General features: G+C 37.9%; 1 protein-coding gene across 5 annotated transcripts in view; it reads left to right on the top strand.

Moving 5' to 3' along the window:
- col16a1 (collagen, type XVI, alpha 1) overlaps positions 1–18,303 on the top strand; it is a 95,212-nt gene that overhangs the window by 29,027 nt on the left and 47,882 nt on the right. For 4 of the 5 annotated variants that reach the window (XM_058405266.1, XM_058405269.1, XM_058405267.1 and 1 more), the window contains exons 6-9: positions 1,077–1,358; positions 3,923–4,003; positions 7,505–7,579; positions 17,221–17,253. In XM_058405266.1, coding sequence (XP_058261249.1) covers positions 1,077–1,358; positions 3,923–4,003; positions 7,505–7,579; positions 17,221–17,253 — 471 coding nt within the window. The remainder of the gene's footprint in view (positions 1–1,076; positions 1,359–3,922; positions 4,004–7,504; positions 7,580–17,220; positions 17,254–18,303) is intronic. The other variant, XM_058405270.1, reaches the window with a different exon arrangement.

Genomic DNA, 18,303 nt, shown 5'->3' on the forward strand with positions numbered 1-18,303 from the left:
TCTAAAGGTGTTTTTACACATAGTAGTCCATTACCTGACTACAGATGAGAGCAAAATTGATTCTTTTCATCCATTCGGTGTTTGGTATGGATTGGTATCACACTGCACGTAATTAAAGGAACCAAAAAGCAAAAGAAATAGCTTTAGTTAAAGGGCTAAAAGTTTTCATTAACTGGTCAGAATTACCAATGGACAACAAATGGTAAAGAAACCAATCATGCATAGACATCCCAAAAATCGCCTCAGCTCAAACAACATGGAGTCTGCTCGGATTAGGATTTTTTAATAATATCAACTTTGATGTATAAACAATTCAGGGTTCAGGGTTTTGGTCAGTCCCTATAGGTCTATTTTTCAGCTCAGTTTGCACCTTGTGGTTGGGATCTACAAAAAGCACACTCAAAGAATTTCGGTTCACTTCCTGCAGTGGGGTCAATTGAGGGTCAAATTGCTTTCTGACTGCAATCGGACCATGCTAGAGTTCACGTCGAACTAGGCTGAGACTACTTTGCTCTCAGAGTGCTTGTGTGCAATTGCTGTGTTCTCACCTGCACAAATGAGTCATGCTGAGAGGCAAAAGCAACAGCACTGTTTGAAATAAATGGCATAAGAGTGAACAGAAATTTGATTTTATGTATATATTCAGTGCTGATGAATGAGTGTGCTTGCGCATTATTAGAATACTTTCAGACTTGCACTTTTAAAAGTGACAGAAAATCAACAGACAAGACAAATCGTTAATCGCAGCTACTTGTATGACAATTAATCAAAACATGCCTCCAGTCTTTCTCTATGACACAGATACAGGTTATTGGTTCCTGCTCTTTCGTTCGCTCCAACATTCGCCATTAATTTCCAGACGAGCCTTTCATTAAACCTCATCATGTGAAGTAAAACAACAGGTGCCCATTTATCGCCTGGCTGATAATTAGAGCTTAAAGACCTCTGATGCTAATGAGCTAGAACTTATCCTTAACCCTTTTGCAGTCTGTACTGTTTGAAACATACAAATGAACCTAAGGATTTAAAGTCATGGGTTTTTTTATTTCTATTTTTAATGCCTCTCTTTTACACAGATCTCGCTGGACCTGAACGGGCCAGAGGGCACTCTGGCACTGCGGACATCCTCTGCAGATCAGGATGCCTCGGCAGCAGGGTGTGTGTTCAACGGAGAAGGTGTGGAGTCTCTAATGGACCTGCGCTGGCACAAAGTAGCTCTGAGTGTACAGAAGAACGCAGCATCGCTTCACGTAGATTGCAGCTCTATTGAGACGAAGCCATTGGAGCCTCGGGGCCGTGTCCCAGTTACTGGACACACGCTGTTGTTTATTAGGGCCAGCAATGCTGCTCCTGTCGAGGTACAATGCTCTGTTCACTATGTCGCACAGAATGTCCCATTTACGATCTTATTTTATTTGGCGTATTTTAAAATCCACCCGAGATTCGTACTGAAAGTATGGAAATATATAGAATCAAAAGGCAGAAATAGAAAAGAATAAAGCAAAATGCAGCAAAAGGAAAGATTACAGTTATATCCATTATCTTTTTTTTTTTTTGTTTCAACACACATTAGAGATGTTCCCCTTTTCCAGTAGTGGTAGTTAATGACCTTTAAAAAATAATTAGTAAACAGTGTTTAAGCTTGAAATTCGAGAAAGTTTTGACAGTTTTTTTGTTTGTTTGTTTCTTGTTTTGTTTTTCACAAAAGGAAGGTGCAAAGTTTTTTAATAAAGACTCGATAATTAAATATGAAATATTCAAGACGATGACAGATTGGTGTACGGATATAATATTATTAGTAATTATAAGAAGAAGTGTAATGAGGTTTTAGCCGGGTTTCATAATTTGTGATAAAAATTGTTGTTCTGATTTGGAGAAAAAATGAAAAATGAGACATTTTGACCCAAATACAGCGTAACATTTAAAACAGAGAGGAATTAACTGTGTTACCTTGTGTGAAAAAAAAACTGGCAGCTGACATCCTGCTCCCCTGCTAATTGTGCAGAACATTACTAATGGTGTAGAAATGTTGCTTCCTATGCACTGGCTACCTGCAGGCTGAGCCCTGGGCTTTCAGATATGTGTGTATGTGTGTATGTTGTGGAAGGTTATCTAAGGAAATGTCTGCAGAAGGATAACCACAGGCACTGGTCCTTTGGGATTTGGGTTACTCAGCTCTGTAAAAGCATGATGAAACCAGACCTGAAGAGGCTGTCTTAACAAGCATCACCCATCACCCATGATTTATTAATCAATTCCTAATTCTTAATCAAATCAACTCCAGACACACATTCTGAATGAGCTGGATGAGATGGATGGATGGATGGATGGATGGATGGATGGATGGATGGATGGATAGATAGATAGATAGATAGATAGATAGATAGATAGATAGATAGATAGATAGATAGATAGATAGATAGATAGATAGATAGATAGATAGATAGATAGATAGATTCATTTAATTAAATTAATAGTTTTATCCATAAAAATATCTTTTCAGTCCTCCATTTAAGATGTATTTTAAGGGACATTACTATTAATTAATAAACAGTATCATGCGTATTTGTTTATTATTAGTCTTGAACGGCATTTCCTAGGGTTTTGTTTGTTTGTCTGTCACATAAATTTCAGTGTGACTTGTGGTTAGAATACTTTTCCTCGCTCAATCCAATACTGCAGCAACTCCAAGGTCAGAATCACATGAACTGAGATGCACATTTGTTTTCTGCAGATTCTGCTCCATATCTCCCAGACTGCCTTAAGCCTGTAGTTACATCTGAGAGCTGCATATAAATATATGTAATATAATAAGTATTAGGTTGTCTGTCTATATGTGGCCCTGCGATGGACTGGCGACCTGTCCAGGGTGTACCCCTGCCTTTCGCCCAATGTGCACTGGGATAGGCTCCAGCATACCCCCGTGACCCAAATTAGGAATAAAGCGGGTATAGACAATGGATGGATGGTTAATAAGTATTAAATCATCACTATATTTTTTCAGTTAAATTCAATGTATTTGTATAACAATTGGACATTGTCTCAAAACAGCTTTACAGAAGTATAGAAAAAAATGTCTAAAGTTAAGTTACTATTCATCCCTAATGAGTAAGCCTGAGGCGATTGTGGTGAGGAAAAACTCCCTGAGATAATATGAGGAAGAAACCTTGAGAGGAATCAGGCTCAGAAGGGAACTTCATCTTCATTTGTGTGACACCAGACAGTAAATAATGTAAATGTTAATAATGTCCTTTCCACAACAAGAGCTCTTGAGGAACTAATAGGTCAGTGTAGTTTCGGAGTTCGTTATAGACTTAGTACTAATACCTTCCTGCCAAAAGCAGATGATGCATAAGTCATGGACAAATACATTAAATTGACAATTTTTGGGGGGTTACTTATTAATTGTATCTATTTAATTTAATTGATTTTCATAATCTTAAGCAGCATTAAAGCAATTTTTACCTTAAAAACTTTTCCATATTGTTATTGTGTTATTTTTCTTCAATCGCTGCATGTGGTGTGGAAAAAAAAAACACCTCACCTCTGAAGCTCTTGACGTGGTGTTGCTTCAGGGACGCAACACTGCGCTGCTTATGCAAGCTGTCTGAATCTTTTTAACCTGCTAATAAGCTTGCATAAATGAAAAGCAAGAAGTTCCCCACCTACGCATGTCACGTAGAGGTAGCATGCATGAACTGGTGAACACCAAACATCCAGCAGCCTTACTGGCTTGAGTGACTTGAATGCTCACTTGAATTTCTTCACACGTTCCATGCTTTGTGCCTACTTTCCCTTCATTACACTGTTCTCGTCCAGCTTCGCTCTTTTTCAAATAAATAATGGTTCGTTTCAAGTATTTTAAACTATAACCTATAATTTAACTTCCTGGTTTTTGTTTTTTGTTTCTTTTTTCTCTCAGATGGACATTCAGCAGGTGGCGGTGTATTGCGACCCGTCTTTGGCCATCCAGGAAGCGTGCTGTGAAATTCCCGGAGCTCGGGTAAGTATGTCTCAAATATAGACAGTTTCCCATCGTAGTTACCATTACAGGCCTTAAAAAAATAAAAAGAGTTAAAATTTGGACAGGATACAACTGAGTAGGTGGCAAGGTTTGGACCTCACCTTCCAAACAGTCACCCAAAGCCTTAACCACTAATTCAGTACTGGCCTAAATCTCCAAGACGTTGTAGAGAACCGAAAAACTCAACAAGAAACTCATTTTGTACAGTACCATGTAACTATATCTTTTCTTACAGTTATTGTCTTTTAATGTTTGTCTTCACTACTTGAAGTAGTGCAGTAGTGTTTTAGCTAGCCCATGAACCCCTTTTCACAGTAAAAGATAATCATTTTATATCAAAACATCCTGAAATAGTAATTCCAAGCTGTTAAAACAGATGTCTGTATGTTATTAAAACAATAAAAGTCTCTTATACTGATTAGATTAGCTTTCAGGGTTGCCAGCATTGTGTTTTTTACTCCAAATAGTCCTGTGGTGGCTTTTTATTACATTTTTTTTTAGGGGCCATGGATGAACATGTTGACAATTTAACATTACTCTCCATTCAGAAAGACCATACAGATTTAATTGAATTAGAGCACTGACTATGGTACAGAATCATTCTTGTTTAATGACATATTGCAAAGACTGGGAGAAGGAAAAGAAGATTAAGGAGTAGTTAAAAGGGTGATATAATATTAACATATCACAAATACTGCAGATTAGAAGTGTGTGCCCAGTATGGTGAACATGTTTTCTATGCAATGACTGAGAAAAAGTATGTGACTCATAATTTGGCAATGCCCAAATGTCTAGGGCTAGTTAAAGAGAGGTTTCTAGAGATTATGTTAACTGTTCTAGCATTCTATATTAGAAAACTAGGAGATTACAGAGATGTGAAGTCGCTATTTATTAATATTTTCTTTTTAAAAAGTAGCTCATTAATGCATTCAGTTTCCTTGCATCAGTGTAAATTTTTCATAATTTGTTGCGAACTGAAGTTCTATTCGTTTCCCTTGTATATTTGTAACATGCGAATGTAACTGATGAATAAAAGCAACCTTGCTAGGGCAATTTTTATTTATTTATTTTTTTAATCAATGGCACAATGAACATTTGTGGAATAAATGATCAGTCTTTAGTGAGCCTGTGGTTTTGTTTCCATCTCAATCAAATTATCTAATGTATTTGTGTACAACAACATATAACATCTTGACGGGATGATAATTTCCTTGTTGTTAATCAAATTTTGATAGATTCGATTACCACAGGCTAGGGAGCGTGCATGGCATTAGAGTCTGAGCGTACTGTGTTTCTGCATGAGCATGTAACTCATATGTATTTCTTTTCTTTTTTAAGAATATTTTAAAATATTAAATAAATAAATAAATTTGCCGTGGCATGTACTCGATAAATGGACCAAAATGTGGCTAATGTGTCATTTAAACGTCATTTTAGAAGCGTATTCAGAATGTTCTGGCAAATTATGCCAATATATCGATAGTTTCGCTTGAGCACACGGCAGCCAAAGTTTTTGTGTAAGAGTTAGAGAAAAAGTGAGATTGTCTTCAGGAGAGAAATGAGTCTCATTAGGCACTGGACATGTACAATATTTCTGCTGAATTATGCAGCAAGATGAGAATACCGGCATGGCTCATGTAGAAAAGAATGGAGTTACATATACAGTATATATATATATATATATTTTGATCTGCAGTGACCCTTTTTTATGGAATTGATTGATAAAACTGATGTTCATCACATCTGGGGAATCAGAAACAGATTCATTAAATCTCGGTCATAGAAGCATGTAAAGCTAGTGTCTTGGAAAGGAATGCAAAAGACAAAAAAAAAACAAGACAAAATGTCAAAGCTTCAGTTTTATGGTTTCAGACAAAGACTCAAGCAGTGTTGCGTCATGGCATCAACTTACATAAGAATGTCCTGGGGGCCAGAGCTGGGCTTGAGTCATCCATATTGAAGGTTTTTTTTTTTTTTTTAACAGGGACTAGAATGTGGCATGTCTCTTGTTTTTTTTTTTTTTGACCAAAATTGATCAGAGCTCTGACAGGGTTCAGCTTGCTGAATTGCTGAGGTTCAGAGAAATGTTTGGCTCCCATGGAGCTCCTGCCTACACAAAAAGCATCCAACATCCAGAATAAAGACTAGAAATAGTCAAAATAAAGAGCTCCTATAAAAAAAAAAAATATATATATATATATATATATATATATATATATATATATATATATATATATATATATATATGCTTCCTGTATGGGAGGAAAGGAAGCCACAGGAGAGAACGTACAATCGCTTCTGGTCTGAAGTTTAGAACTGGGTGTGCTTTATGATCTGAAACTATATTAAAACTCTGCTGATGCAATGGGTGGTAGATATCATACAATATTATGTCAGGTTTATGATGGTAATGGGCTGTCTTAATAAGACAGAAAAAAATGCAGCTTGTTATGTTATCAAGAAACCATAAAGCATAAAGAAAAGCCCAGGGATTGTTCAATATGATCTCAAGTGGCTCAAGTGGTTAAGGCTCTGGGTTGTTGACCGGAAGATCAGGCACCATGAAGCCCCAGCACCACCAAGTTGCCACTGTTGAGCCCTTGAGCAAGGCCCTTAACCCTCTCTGGTCTAGGGGCGCTGTATCATGGCTGACCCTGAGCTCTGACCCCAACCTCCAAGGATGGGATATGCGAAGAAAGAATTTCACTGTGCTGTAACGTATATTTGACAAATAAAGGCAGACTAAGACTAACTAGACATGTAATTACAAAAAGCTTGACCATATCGATGAAATTCTTTGTTAAATAACAAGCCTTACATTATGTGGAGCTTCCGGCCAGTGTTGAGTTGTTACTATAGAAACAATAATGGATCAGAGTTAGTGCATTGATGTTTATGTTATAGCCGGAACTTTTGTCAGAGCTGCTGTTATAGAAAATGAATCCACACCTTCTAATTTGAGAATTCCACAGCGCTGTGGTTTAACAGCATAATATTTCATGGATTCATGAATCTCCATGCATTATTTGGGAGGGCAGGCGTGTTCATTGTAACCGGTGACGCTAAACTACTCCCAGTCAAACATTTTAATGAGCCTTTTTAATGAGCCCTAGATCTTCAGCGCGTGGCGTTCTGTTGGGGCATATGCTCAGGGCTCCCTGTGAGCAGAGTTTAAAATGGAAACAAGGGCAACAGATGCCCCTAAACAAACTTCAGGGGAAAAAAAAACCTCAACAGTTTGTCTTGACAAGTTTCAGAAAGGGAAGAAAGCGGTGTCTGTGTCATATGACGACAGGGTTGCAGACATTTTTCAAATGTGTTCTGAATCCTCATCAGACACAGGTGGTGTGATTTTTTTTTTTTTTTTTTTTGCTAGTAACTAAGTATGCAGACTTTTGGCAGGCTTTGCACACTTCAGATTTGGACAGGGAACAAACTCATCAGCGTAGTTTTATTAAATAGCCTTTGGTTTCTTTTCAGTGCCCCCCAGATGCCCCGAAGAGCCGTCGAGCAGCAGAGAACCTGGTGGAGATTCTCCCCAACCCTTTCAGCCAGGTAGGTGTGACTGCACTTGAACAATAGTTGAACCAAAACTAAACCTAACTTAGACTTAAACCTAGTATATTTCAGGTACATGTAAAGAATAAAACACAATGCGGGGAGTGCTGAAATTGGAAAACAATTAGTGACATGGCGCTGGGTTACCATGATTATTTTATATAGACCACAGCAAGTTGTTAAAGGTTTTTATATAACTAATGGTCACTTCATCATTTTTATCCATTTATAGTTACTGCATATCTATCTATCTGCACTGACACTTTGATAAATGTTAAACTCCTTAATCTCCTTGAAGAAAGCTTCACCAAGAGCATATTTTTATCTGTTTATTATCAGTCTCAATTATTTCAGATGTGTGCTGTGGACAATTAATCATCTACTGCCTTAAAAGATCGGAAAATTCCTGCTTTATTAACAGATGATCACAAACTAGACCACACAATGCGTTAAAAGATCATTCTAAATGAAAGAGAATGTGTGTCTTTAAGAAATGCTTAACTGCAGGATCTCCTTAAGTCAGAAGGTTTTGATTAAGCCAGTGTTTAAAGATTGCTGCTCACGTCACTAAGCCCAGATAACAGATACCGAGCTCGCATTAGCCTGAGTGCAGATGAGGAATCTGTAGTTGGTTATCAGCAGAACAAGAGCCGAAGACATGAGCGTAAACTCAAAGCTACGTCTATGCCTCAGTTAACATAATCAACGCTGTCCACCGTGACGTGATCCATCATAACCCTGAGCAGGATAGTGCGCTTACTGAATATAAATGAATGTTATCTAACGTCCAGGTGTGCATGCTGGCAGGTGAATGATCTGCTTTACCAGCGATGCGTAGGCCAGATTATAGTTTTCATATCTCTCTTTTGTTTTCCCTTAATTTCTTCCTTTATTTTTCTTTTTTATATTTCCCTGGCCTTCTGGTTGCCTTTATCACTTACTGCCTTTGTCTATTTTGCATTCAGAGTGAATTGTTGCTCCTTGCTCATCTCCCCTTCTGTTAATGACTTGAGTGTGTGCCCTGTTCCCAGCTGCAATCTATTTGTTCTCTGATGGCTCAGCTTGCACTGCAAATAAAGCTGCTCCTAACATGCCTTTTACAAACCAGAGGTTCAGCTCAGCAGTTATTAGCATATGTAAACCCATTGAACTTAGGTTTCTCTTTCTCTCTTTCTCTCTCTCTCTCTCTCTCTCTCTCTCTCTCTCTCCATCCTCCTCAAGTTTTTTTTTTTTTTTCCAAGGCCAATCTAAATAGGCCAACATCTTTTTGTTTCATTTGCATGTTATTTTCTGCCAGAACCTATTCACAACAAAGACTAACCAAATGTTGCACTTGGTAACAACAATTACGGTACTTTGAATTATCAAGAATACACCTTTGGAGGGTTGTGTGTTGTGTGCAGAAGTGTAATCTTATGATAGAAGTTTGGCCCTGTTTTCAAAGTGGGAATGTGGTAATGGGTGTAAAGCCCTGTTGTTGCCTGTGAAAATAAACAGGACTAACCAGAAGCTGGAAATTGAGGACTTGGATGTTAGAAATAGTATCCCACATCTTACAGACTGGCTACTTAATCCAGAGAAAGAATGTCTAAAAGGAGTTAGTTGAATATGTGTTAGACAGTTCATCCATTGATTCATCCTACCTGTTTCGAGTACTAATTGAATTCCTCCTTATTATTAAATTACTCAAGGCCAAGGGTTTTAAGGAACGTCACAGCGTGTAGGCAATGTCGCTTCCTCCTCTCACGCTGATTTAGCTTTCTAAATTAGCTTACTTTAGTTTACCGCCTATGCTAATACTGTTGGTGATATTCAGTTTGTTCATATTGAAAGCAACTATGAGTTTGAGGATTGCTAGCTACATAAGTTATTAAAGAAATGGACATGCTAGGAAGTAAGTAGATAGCAAGTAGATTTATTTTACCTTCTATCACTTTGGTTACAATTGGGGTGCCATTTGAATCCTACTGATATTATATTTACAGTGTATAAAAAAGGTAAAAGACTTATTTAAAATGTACGTTGGGGTCCAAAAGTCTACCTAATGTCTATAGTCTTAGTATTTACTAATGTTACTCGTTAAAGTGTTAGATAGAGCCATTTTTCAGATAGAAACCCTGTGTAAAAACAAAATCTTGTTTCCTGAGGCGAGTTAACATGTTTTTCAAATGGCAAAATTTATATATTGTAAAATAAACAATTGTTGCCAAAGTGTAAAAAAAAAAACCTTGTTTTTTATAGATATATACAGAAATATGCAGATTTTCTTAAAATCAGTGTTAAAAAATGGCATAAAAATATATACATTTTTTTTAATTGACAAACTTACATAATAGCATAACAGCACTCTAATTAGCTTACTAAAAACAATAGCCATTTTTCTATCAATCACCCTAGCAAGCAGTAACCCTGCAGTTTTGTCGCTAATTAATCTGAGCTTATAGCAGAACAATAACTGTTTAAATTTGACTTGCATGTGCTTGTTTTTTCCTGTCTGCTTTTTCCCAATTGCTTTGTAAAACATTTTGTCCTCCTCCTGAATATTTCTTACAAAGCCCAGTAGAGGAAAATAGAGTAATTGGATTATTAGCTCCGGGTTACTCATGGCGTAAGCTCCTCATGTTTTGCCGCATATGGTAGCAACCAGTGTGGGTCATTTAGTCGGTTAATAAAGATGTGTTCCTGAGAGATTTATCATTTGAACACATCCTGACTGTTTCCTGCCCTCTGCTCCTCTCTCACATCTGCCATTTGTGTGCTCCGTAACTATTACACACGCACATGTGTACCGTAATCAATTCGGGGGGTCTTATTTATTTCACAATTTATTTCACAATAAACACAAGCACAAATTTGGCACATAATCATGGGTGTTTATAGGGGTTCTTTGTCTTCCATAACAAAAATATATCTAAGTATGATCCGGAAAGGTGAGTCATCCTGTTATATATATAAATATATATTGGCCTCTTAGTTTCTGCTGTACTCTTTTTGCAGATTAATCTTCATGCACTTAGTGAATCACGCTAAGAGTCGGAGTTCAGAAGCATCATTGCAAAGCTCTTATTTCTTTTTCTGTGTGATGTGCGTTGATACATGGCTTCTGGTCCACTAATCTCTTATATGACATAGGGATGGTTGGATTGTGTTTGTGGATGTGGATGTGGATGTGCTGCTTGAATTACAACCTGGAATTAAAATGGATTTTTATTTGGATTGTATGTAATGGACCTCTACATTATTGATGTAGAAAAAAAAAAAACACTGCCATACATATGTATATATATTGACCCCTTTGTTATGAAACCCCTAAATTATATCTGGTCCAACTGATAACCTTCAAATTCACATAATTAGTTACCCACTTTAAGGCTGAAACTTGATGGAAGAGTGTCCAGAAAAAGAAAATGTAAAGCTTTGCCAGATAGCAAACAAACACTGAAATGAAGCTTATCTGGTCAGATGACACTAAAATTTAACTTTTTGGCCATCAGGGGAAATGCTATACATGGTGCAAACCCAACATCCTGAAAACACTATTCATAGAGTGAAGCATTATGCTGTTGGAATGCTTTTCATTGGCAAGGAACTGAAAAACTGATCAGGATTGAAGGAAAAATGGATGGCACAAAATCCAGGGTAATTCTTGAGGAAAAACTTTTCCAGTCAATGACGCTGAACATTTTCAAATCAAGCCTAAGAAGTCAAGTCAGTTCAATCATATACAGCTGGTACAGGAAGAATAAAATGCAACAAGGTTCCTCCGGGACTATGGTGCTGTATGAACTACAAAAGACAACACAGAAATAAGTAAACTACAAAGAACTACACAATACTACATAAAGCAGGCAGTGGACTGCCAAGCAGTATGCTATTTTGTAGTGAATAAAGTGAAGGAGGGTAATTCAATATAGTAAAGTATAAAGCAAAATACTGCTAGAGTTACACTTGAGTGGTTCAGAATGAAACATTTAAAGGTCTTGGAATTGCCTAGTTAAAGCCCAGACCTCAATCCAATTGGAAATCTGTGGCATGACTTGAAGATTGCTATACAACACCACAACCCTTCTAACTTGAAGGAGCTGGAGCAGTGTTGGGCAAGAATGGGCAAAAACCCCAGTGGTTAGATAGTGCTAAGCTAAAAAGACAACTGTAATTGCACCAAAAGTTGGATTTACCAGGATGCCTTTCTGGTGAGACAGTATTTGTCTTAAATATATTTGTATTGTTGCACAGTGAAAATATTTTGCACCTACAAAGTGTTACGGACCTTATGGAAAAATCATTTCAATTCCAGGTTGTAATGCAACAAAACAGAAAAAACCACCAAGGGGGTTCAGGGGGTGAATACTTTTGCCAAGCACTGTAACTTCCAGCTGTATATATTTTAGCCCAGTCTGGCTTCAGCTTAGATAATGCTAGTAATTGTTGGTTTGGTGTTAGTGGGTTAGAAAAAACCTTGCTGGTTAATCTGGTATTATTTAGGAAAAGTACTTCACAACCAGCATGGATAATGCTTGTCCTGGTTTTTCAGCTGTGATTTCCTCAGAATGCGACGAAACCCTACTGCAGTAAAGCACTTCATTTTCCGTCTGTTCCGAGTGAGCATCAATTTAGCAGAAGCCTGTAGCTGTGCTGCTTGTCTAGTCTTGGTTCAGCTTGGTTGATGTTGCTTATTTAGCTCTGTATTAAAGCCATATGCACACATATAGATATTTGTATATGTTGATAGTTTGTATATAGATGCTTTTAAATGTAGCTTATCCTGATGAACAGTATACAGTGGAACCTCGGCATACGAATGCCTTCCCTTATGAATTTTTCGCCTTAAGAATTGATTGAAATTTTGCATGAAATTTGCATCAGCATACGAAGCATTTTTGGCATATGAACGAACCAATCAAACTGAACACTGCCTAAGTTGCGCATACGTCCAGGATACATCCATTTGTTTGCATCAGTGAAAAGCTAAGCGAAGCCAACTGAAGTGAGTTTACGAATTTTACCAATCAGCAAAAGCTGTTTGGAAAGAGTCAACCCACGATATCAATGTATGCCGGGGTTTACTGTATTTAAAATGATCATTTACAACAAACCCAAACATGCTAACATGAGCAAGCCAGTTACAGTATCTCATACAATGTTATGTCAAATTCCCAAATAATAACAATGTTACCCTCACTGAGTGGTAGAGAAGGCCGAATGGTCAATATGTCAATATGTGTGGTCTGATGGTTACACATAAATACAAAATGTTCATCCAGGTCTTATCTAAAAGTTCCATCTGGTACAGTCACATGAGAGTGTAATAATAAAATTAAACAAAATATGTGTTTGCAAACATGGAATCAAATAAGAAAATTACAGACCACAAAGCAACAACCTGGTGAGCAGCCATGATAAACTCAGCGAGTCCCAGCGCATTCCTGTGACATGCAAAACTGCACTTGGGAATTTTTCTGCACAGGTTCATGCTGTTTTTAAAGACGTTTTACCCAACCACATAAAACGGCGGAAACTGTTTGTGGTAAAAGTACAAATTCCTAACCACATGAAACTATGTGGATGGGAAAAATATAAAAGCAAAAACAGTGAGCATTGTGGAAATGTTGTTTTAAATGACAAAAAAGCAATCATCGCTTTCAGGTAGAGGCCAAAACACAGAGGGAATATATATATATATATATATATATATCAGCATACGTGTGGACAGACCCTGAGTTTCACATCTTATTCACATAAGTAAAGTTTGAGCATTTTAAATTTGCATTTATTGATTCCATTCTCATTTCAGTTTTACAGTATCTGTTTACAAACCCTCGAACAGCTAGTCAACTAAGTTTTTACCTAGTAATGACTGGTTTGTGAGCGACTCATTCTTTTAAATCAGTTCTTCTAGCTTGAACCAATTCACCAAATTTAAGTGAATGGTTTGAAACAGTCACGTCTCGATCTCCAAAGATCCACAGGTTACACAATCAAAACTCACTTTCAGTCATGTCTAACAGTCACACCGACTCGTAATATACAGTTTTTGATCCTGTATTGCCTAAAAAAAACATGACGGACTCTTCTTAGCAGCACTCAATAATCCACTAACTGAACTGAGAGTCTCATAGACACATGTGGCATGCTGAGACTGAGCATGCGTCTACTGAGGGTTTTAGCAGAAACAGCAGAACATATATACCAAATTAAACATATTGGAAATATCTAGATGATTCATTACTGTCTTATGGCTGTATGAGGATTTGACTCACAGCGGTTTTGAGTTGAACAGCACACTGATGACTCAACAGCTCTGGAGAAAATAGACACCGAACTGAGAACAGTCTTTCAGACCTGACTGCTCGGTGCAACTGATACTGGGTGCATGTGTGACTCGAAAACTTCACAAGGAGGAGAAATGTACATTTACTATAAATAACCAAAAAAAAAACGTACTGGATATTATGTATAGCACTAACTAGCCATATTAAACATCATCATTTTTATTAGTACATGCGAAAAGCGTTCAGTCGGGACATGTAATGGATTTTTCTATAGAGTGTTGAGTATGGAGGTTATATTTTGTCTTTATGAGCTGGAGCTTGGTTTCTGTAAGGGTGAGCTGAAGACATGAATATGATTAATACATTCATATTGAATCTATTGGGCGCTATTAGTCACAAAACTAATGTAGGAAACGTATTATTATTATTATTATTATTATTATTATTATTATTATTAATAATAATAATAGTAGTGGTATTAGTAATGTTAAAAAGAATGATGATTATGATGATGATTATTATTAATAGTAGTAGAAATTTGATGAAGAAAAACAGTAACGATGATGATTATTCTTATTAATATTATTATTATTATTGTTATTAAATTGAACACAATGTAAACCATATAAAATCTATATGCCGTTACATGTGACGGTATTTAAATGTAGTTTCATCCACCAGGATGATAGCTTTACGTATGAGTGATGTCATTAGATGAAGATGAACTGGGGACTCATCTTTTTTCCTTTTTTTTTTTTCTTCATTGTCTGAAAGAACAGAATTTCCTACCACTAGTTGTATCACCATATTTTTCCAACTACTTTCGTTTCCAGCATAATCTTTGCAAAAGTCTAGGCAGGAAATTTAAAAAAAAAAAAAAAATAGCTACTACATATTTATGGTTCTTTAAAGTCACATCTGATTGGTTTTCCCAGACCACCACATATACAGCATATTGCCAAAACAGACATAATAAATCCTCAGGCTGAAAGAAATCTAGATCCCATTAAATAGTCTCCGAATGTTGTTCTTTTTTTATGTTTTTTTAGGGGATTTTAAACGCCTTTCTGCTCACTGGCTTTTCATTTTGGGTTTCATATTGATTCAATCTCATTTTGCTAGAAAGTAATCACAATCCTAGAGGGGGCTCCAGCACAGTTTGGTGATTTTCCTGATCAAGGACCAATGAATGAACTCACCAGGTAAATACTAGGCTGAGTTGGAAAATAAATAAATAAATAAATCAGCAAACTGTGCTAGACTGCAGCCCTGTAGGACTGAAACTGATGACCCCTGAGCTGGAGAGAATGTTGTAGCGTAATGAAAGGAGCGAGGTGTTTTATGGTAGTGTGCACAAGCTTTGTGTGTGTGCATGTTTGTGCTTGTTTTGGGTTTTCTCCTGTGCGTACAGCCCTTTTTCCTGCCATCGCTGTTGGATATTAGTGTTAATTTAACTCCTGCTGGAAGTGAAGTTTATACGCTGGCAATTTATAAAAGGAAATGCTCCCGTGGATGTGTCAGCTGCCTCTGTACTGGATGCATGCACACACGTTTGTTGTTGTTCCTGACCCCGAAGCTGTAATGTGGCCTTTGGTGTTGCACAGCACATGGAGTGTGTACACACATGTCTGTCTGTGGTTAATGAGATGCATGTGGTGTGTCGGTGACTGATGTATTCCCAACGTCTAATCGTCTCGTGGGCTGCCACGCCGGCACGGTTCGAGTGAGATCATCGCAGCCGACTTAAACAAAACGCCGTGCATTATTAATGCCTACATTCCATGCTTGTGTGTTCACAACACATCACTGTTAAGGTTTTCCGTCTTGTGCATGCCCGGAGCTGTGTGGACTGTTTGCCTTCTGCTGCAGAATGTGTGTGCATTTGAGTGTGTGTGTGTGTGTGTGTATGTGTTGCTTCACTTTGATCTTAATATGTTGCTTGGTCCTGCAGGCAGAACTGGAGATTAGGTGCTCAGCTTTATTTGCCATTGTGTCTTTTACCTCACAGTTTTCTGCATGACCTTAGCTTTCAAAACACGTCATATGGGAAAAAAAAATCGGAGTCATTTTAAGTAACATTTCAGACTGATAATTAATCAAACTTTGAAAATATCATGGCTACTGGCTAAGCTGTACCCTCAAGACTGCAGCCAGATAAGATCACACCATCCTCTGTTTCATTCTTTGCCATCTATTCTGGTCTCCTCCTTTTTCTTTTCTTTCCTTTCCTTTAGAAATTTTCTTCAAATCCTTTTTATGCTAAAGATGAATCTTCGTACATGTACCTTAGACAGAAATGTCACGGATGTGATATAAATGCTGTATTAAACATTTTAAACCTACTCGCTGGTCATTTTAATAGGAACACATTTGCAGCATACTTATACATTCATTCATGCAGTTATTCAGTCAGCCAATCATGTGGCAGCAACCCAATGCATAAAATCATGCAGATTCAGGTCAAGAGGTTCAGTTCTTGATGTTCTCATCAAAAATCAGAATGGGGATAAAATGGAATGGAGTATTTCAGAAACTGCTGATGTCCTGGGATTTTCACACACAACAGTCACTAGATTCGACACAAAGTGGTGCCGGTTTAATCTGACAGGAAGGTTGTGTATGGTAACTCAAAACGACACAACTCTTTACAACTGTGGTGTGCAGTAAAGCATCTCAGAACGCGCATCATGTCAAACCTTGAAGCAAAACCAGACGTGAAGGACAATAACTGTTCATTTTTGGTGACACTGTAGCCTCGATTATCTGTTACATTTACAGCGTTTGGCAGACAGCCTTATCCAGAACGACTTACAGTTTTATCTCATCTCATTTTTATGCAACTGAGCAATAGAGGGTTAAGGGCCTGGCTCAGGGGCCAGCATGGTGGACCTGGGGTTCAACCTTTTGCACAATAGTCCACCACCTTAAGCTAGAACATCCCCAAGAACACACCCCCTGTTCTTGGCTGACAGGAGTGGAATGTGATATGATTTTCTGCTGCTGTAGATCATCCACCCCAAGGTTTTTGTAGTCTGAGATGCTTTTCTGGCCTTAAAGAGTGATAACATAATTTATATAATTTTGTAGAGATCAACAGTTAGTAAAATACTCAAACGGTCCATCTGCCACCAATAACCATGCCACGGGCAAAGTCACTGGTCACAACCCCCTCAATTTTGATGTTTACTGTGAATCTTAACTGAAGCTCTTGTCCTGCATGATTTTAACCATCGCACTGCAGCCACATTATTGATCAAGGGTACAGATGTTCCTATTAAAGTGTCTGTTGAGTGTATATAAACATATAGTGTTTTTTTAAAAAAAAGAACCCTGACCGCATTTATCCCTTACTCACTGTTTTCACAGCCAATCCACGGACCAAAAGACCTGGCGGAAAAAGTAAGTCTGATAAACCGAGCCAGCAGAAACAACATTTAATCCGATTTTAAGAAAAGAATCTGCCACATGTGCTCCATTAGTTCGAGTTTCTCAGTCTGGAAGCTCTTCCTTACACACCAACAGACCTTCGACTTGCTCTGTAATTCAGAATAAATGGGAAGCAGATAGCTGAATATGGAGGCGCAGCAGAGAAGAGATAGAATTTGAACACCATCCGAGATTGAAAATTGAGATAATACACTGACAGCGGAATGATTTGTATGTTATTATGCAGCACCGATCTTCAGGGGCTCACTGGTTTCCTGCCTGTTTTGTCGCTCATGTGCAATAACTGAGTAGTGCTTCAAATTAGCATACTAAACATCTCCTGTCAGTCTGTTTCGCACTTCAGCTGTGTAGACTCTCAATCACTTATGGCTCAGTGAGGAAAAGCATTTTACCTGGTTTCAGATGAATTAAACAGCCCTCGCAATGGGAAGGGAACATACCCTAATGAATTAAAACCGCTCCAGGAAAGAGGGTTTTTATTTATTTATTTATTTATTTTAAATGAGGTGTTTTATATAGCCAACCTAATTTGAACAGCTTAAGATGGTTGTTTAGAATCAGCACACCAGTGAAGAGTTAAACCTTGATGTGAACTAGGGTATATTTCACATTTCCACCCCCCTTCCTCACAGATGCGTGATTGGAAAGGTGAGTTGAGGTGAGATGAGTAAGTGCACTACTTGTGCCAGGAAAAGGCCTGTTTTATCCCGCTGTCTTGTCTCTCCTTGCTTTAGCTCGCTTCAGTTAGTATACGTTAACAGCCTGGGCTCGAAGTAGGACTTACTGGCACGACGGGTGGTAGATTTTGCTTTAATTACGGCCTTCCGCTGTAAGTGTCGGCTATTTATGACTTGCTTTAGTTCACATGTGCCCCCTCCTGCCCGTGTAGTGCTCCAGCTGGCGTGTGCCAGTGCTGCCGTAGGGATCCTGCTGTTCTTACTGATCTTTATCTCCCGTGAGAGAGATAGGCCGTGCTAAAGAGACGCACCAGTGGACCCCCAC

This window comes from Hemibagrus wyckioides, linkage group LG12 (assembly GCF_019097595.1).
Source record: "Hemibagrus wyckioides isolate EC202008001 linkage group LG12, SWU_Hwy_1.0, whole genome shotgun sequence".
Taxonomy (NCBI): Eukaryota; Metazoa; Chordata; class Actinopteri; order Siluriformes; family Bagridae; genus Hemibagrus; species Hemibagrus wyckioides.